The sequence below is a fragment of the Elephantulus edwardii genome, unplaced genomic scaffold (genome assembly GCF_000299155.1).
Source record: "Elephantulus edwardii isolate Elephantulus edwardi_28Jun2011 unplaced genomic scaffold, EleEdw1.0 scaffold00013, whole genome shotgun sequence".
Classification (NCBI taxonomy): domain Eukaryota; kingdom Metazoa; phylum Chordata; class Mammalia; order Macroscelidea; family Macroscelididae; genus Elephantulus; species Elephantulus edwardii.
Window position 1 is genome coordinate 14,973,449 of NW_006399763.1, and position 4,947 is coordinate 14,978,395.

The 4,947-nt window shown below is 38.2% G+C and overlaps 1 protein-coding gene across 1 annotated transcript in view; it reads left to right on the forward strand.

Moving 5' to 3' along the window:
* The window catches only part of ASCC3 (activating signal cointegrator 1 complex subunit 3), a 451,184-nt gene extending 449,234 nt beyond the window's left edge, over window positions 1–1,950 (forward strand). Inside the window, exons 40-41 of the mRNA XM_006881191.1 lie at window positions 1,538–1,713; window positions 1,803–1,950. Coding sequence (XP_006881253.1) covers window positions 1,538–1,713; window positions 1,803–1,950 — 324 coding nt within the window. The remainder of the gene's footprint in view (window positions 1–1,537; window positions 1,714–1,802) is intronic.
* Window positions 1,951–4,947: the final 2,997 nt, after the last annotated feature.

Genomic DNA, 4,947 nt, shown 5'->3' on the forward strand with positions numbered 1-4,947 from the left:
GGTGGAGGGACAGTGCAAGAGAGGAAGACCCTCTATGAGGTGGACTGATTCAGTGACTGGGGTAATCAGGATGGGTGTGTCAGAGGCAATGCAATTTGCACAGGAGAGAGCAGAGTTTAGGGCTGTTGTACACAGGGTCACTATGAGTCACAAACGACTCGACGGCACATAACAACAACAACAGGGGACTGCATTCATGCTATCCCGTGTAAAAAAAATCAACCTCTAAAAGTTGTGAGTGATGACTGATTAAAAAGATGTCATTATTAGTCCACTTTTTTGCCAGAGTTACTGTCTTAAAGAATAACTGTGGAATAATTGTGGATTGTGATTAATACATATTAACAGCTGCTTGTCTTTAAAGTTTCCATTCCTCAGAGAAAGGATTTTTAATACAACATATTAGAATATGGGGGCTTTTCTGTATATTTTGTTCTTGTGAGTGAAGGTATTTTTATAAGACATAGCAGTCGTTCTCTGAGGTCAGGAGTCTCTGATTGGTGGAAACATTTAAATACTCAACTCTTTGTTAAAGGCTTTGCTATTCAAACTCACCTAGAAGTACAGCAGACAGAAGCCAGTCCTGGTGATCTGCTGGCAGAAGGTCACAGCATTGAAGACTGCTTGAAGCAGTTCTACTCCAAATGGGAGTCACCATGAGTCAGAATCTGATAGATGGCAATAAGCAATTCAGAAATCCATAGGCAAGCCTTCATTGACTTTTTTCCCCCGAAGTATCAGTTCCATGCAAATACAGCTTTGTAAAATATAGTTAAAATTATTGTGTCTTGCAGTAATAATTTGTAAATGGAATTCCATCTCTAGAAATTCTTAAAAATGTACTCAGTCAGATGTTAAGATTCAGAATTTTCTACCCTTGTTGTTGTTGTTATGTGCCATGAAGTCATTTGCAACTCTTAGTGACCCTGTGTACAAGAGTTCTAAACGCTGTTCTATCCTGTGCCAACCTAGCCATCTCAAACACACTTATTCCCACCACTCCAGTCACAGAATCGATCCATCTCATCGAAGGTCTTCCTCTCCTTCGCTGCCCCTCAAGGACCAGTCCCTCCTTGCAACATACTCAAAGTATGTCAGACGAAGCTTCAGAATCCTTGACTCCAAGGAGCATTTAGACTTCACCTTCTCTAGGATAAACCTGTTTGTTCTTCTAGCAGTCCATGGTATATTCAACACTCTTCTCTAGCACCACAGCTCAAAGGCATCAATTCTCTTTCTATCAACCGTATTCACTGTGCAACTCTCTGATTGCGAAGACTATAGCCCGGATCGGGTCAAATATTCCTGGTTGTCCAAGTCACAAAACTTGTTTCTCTAGTATTATTTTAGAATTTTGAAGAAATGTAGATAATGCCATATTAAGAGGCATCAATCTAGAAGGCAAGAAAATGTTAAATCCTTCTGATAGAGGTGCTAAATCATGTTGATGTTGCTTTCATATCAGATCGGGAATTAACCAAGTGGTATAGAATGCCTAGACATTTTTAATGCTTTATTTGTTTGTTTTTCTTTACAGGGAAAGCAAGACAGCTCTGCAGTTACCCCTCGATTTCCCAAAGTAAAAGATGAAGGATGGTTTTTAATACTAGGAGAAGTAGATAAAAGAGAACTTATTGCTTTGAAAAGAGTAGGATATGTTCGACACCATCATGTTGCTTCAATTTCTTTTTATACCCCTGAGTTACCTGGAAGGTAAGCACAATCTCACCGCCAAAGTTTAGGAAAAGTTACATATGGCTGTGATTTGAAAGATGTGCTTCATTTTTGTTTTTATATTTTAGGTATATCTACACACTGTATCTCATGAGTGATTGCTACCTTGGCCTGGACCAGCAGTATGACATTTATCTCAATATCACACCAGTGAGCATTTCAGCTCAGGCCAGTGTGGAAGTCTCTGATGCCTTGACTGACCTTACAGTGAAGTAGCCTGGCCTGAACAAGCCATTGGAAAGAATGATTTTGAAGTTTGACTGTTCAGTCATCTAGACAAAATCAAATTACTGATGTTTGCCTTAGTAAAATCAACTTCGAACCTCAAGACACCCAGGAAATTGGTTGTAGCTGCAGTATTGTCTCCAGCAACATGAAGTTAGCCAAAATGCCCTCATAACAAAGGCTGCTTTTTGTAACATCATTTTTATGAGTTTCTTGATAATGCAAAATAAATAAACATTTAGAAGAATCTTTCAATTGGTGCATATCTGAGATGATATTTAGGAATTACCAGTCACTATTTCACATCTCACAGTACACTGTTTACATGAGTATTGACTTCTTAGCCAAAAGAAACTACAATGAGAAATTTGACAGTTTTGGAATTTGTTTTAACTGATTTCTATATATGCAGCAGAAATATATAAAACATCTATACAATAACTACATTATATCTTGTTAGCAAAATGCAACATGATCATGAAAGCTGTTTCAAGAATTTCTTATAGTCAAAAATGTTAATAAAATGTGATATAAATTATATTACAGAACCAAATGATAATAAAAAACAGAACATACTGATCTGACAAAATACGGATACTGTAGCTTGTGGAAATAAAATGTTTCAAGCACAACTTTGACAAGTAGACCCCATTATTTGTCTGCTTCCCCTATCCTTTCTTACTCTTCCATTCCTCTTGTCTTCTCTTTCTCCTACAAGACCTCATTTCCGTTCTCTTTCTAGTATATTAACAGGAGGAGAAATTTGCTTATTATAACTGTTCAAACCACATAGGACACTTTGTTGCTTTTTATATTGTCTTTGTCAAGCATGAGTCTGTGATAAACAGAAAATTTTGTCTATGCATACGTTTCACAAGTGATCAAGGAAATTCCTCTATGTTCTAACAGTTTCCATTCTTGAAAAATACTTTCTCAGAACCAAAAAGTTGCTGGAATTTAATGTCTTTAATATATATACTGACTCACTGACTCACTCATTGCTGTCAAGTCTGAACTAGCTCATAGCTGACCCTACCGTGAGTTTTCAGAGGCTGTAAATAATCGCATGGGTGGAACTTGTCTATTTTTCTCCCTCGGACGAAGTTTTACCATCCCTGTCTAAGGAGTGCCCTGGTTGCACTGCCTCCAGGACAGATTTGTTGGGAGTAGTGGCAGGCAGTCCATGGGATATCCAATGTTCTTCACCAATACCACAACTCACAACAATGACTGAAGGCCAGACGAAGGGTGGGATGACACCAAGGAAATCATCCATGAGAAAGTACACATCATTACAAAGATAGGATAAAGAAATAGTTGTTTTCATTCAGGAATAAAAGGTGATCCAGAATAATGTGGAGCTTATTAATATCATTACTATCACATGGGCTGGAATCCATTTTGAAAGCCATCTACAGGAGCTGGGCTGTACAGAGGCTTGTTGGCTGGGATTGGTGAGCATTAGGGTAGAATGTTGATTCATTAAAGGGAGTGGGGCAATGTGATAAGGCCTCCTAGTTAAAAACCTATTAGGGCCCTCAGGCCTGCAGCCTCTAGGCCTGGTTTAAATTGTTTTTTGTCAAACATTCTTCTAAGGGGTATAACACTGATCTGTGCATTGCTGAACAGAGGTAACTCGCAGTTGCTCTGAAGCTAACCACTGTGACACTGATGTGCCAAATGCGGTAATGGTTACCCATGGTGAACAGTGTCTGGTAGAACTTCCCAATTAAAACGAGCTTGGAAGCAAAAGTGGCTTGCCTCCAGAAACTTCATGAACATGGAGAAACTACCAGTTATACAAGTGTTCAGATCTTTCATTCATAGGGTCGCTATGAGTCGTCTATGACTTGATGACACTTTACAACAACTATCACATGCAAGTAAAAACGTGATGAAAGTTATTTGAAAATCACTCAAATGGTGTATCAATAGGAAACTGTCAGAAATTCAAGCTGGAGCCAGCAGAGATGATGGAATGAGTAATGGCATTGATGATGTCTGCTGGATCCTGGCTAAAGTCATGGAATACTAGAATGATGTTTTCTTGTGTTTGTGCAAAAGGCATTTGACTCTGATTTTAATAAATTATGGCTAACTTTGAGAAGAATGGGAACCCAGAAATTATGCTCATGAGAAACCTATACATAGATCAAGAAGTTGTTCTCTGAACAGAACAAAGGAATACTGCATATGTTAAAATCAAGAAGGCTGTGCATGAGAGTTACACCCTTTCTCCATACCAGTTCAACCTGTATGCTTAGGAAATCATTTGAGAAGTTACAGTATATGAAGAAGAATGCAACATCACAATTGGAGGAAGACTCATCAACAACCTGTGTAACACAGATGACACAACCTTGCTTGCAGAAAGTAAGGAAGACTTGAAGCACTTACTGCCAAAGATCAAAGGCTATAATTTTCAATATAGATTACATCTCAATATCAAGAAAACAAAAATTTTGACTACTGGATCAATAGGCAACACTATGATAAATACAGAAAAGATCTAAGGTGTCAATTACTTGGCTTCACAATTAACACCAATGGCAGTATCATACAAGGTATCAAAAGATACATTGCATTCGGAAATTCTGTCAAAGACCTCTCCAGAGTGCTAAAGAGCAAGAATATCAGTTTACAATATACCTCTTATTATGAGCTATTGTCGTACATATAAAACCTAATCTGCAAAGAGGACTGGGAGATGGGGAGGGAGATAATTGGGCAAAAGTTAATGATTTTAAAAAAAAGTGAACTGGGGAAGGAGGAGAGGGTTAAAAATGTGCAACAATGAATGAATGAAAATCTAACTTTTCTGCAAACTTTCGTTAAAATCACAAACAGATGAGGGAGTGAATAATTTACGGTTATCACAAGAGTTCACAATTATGGTTGCATAGTGGAATGTACTTGGGGCGGTGGGAAGGGTGCGGGGGGATTGTGTACCAGGGAGGGAGTGTTTCTTTTACTTTTGAAATAGAGGAG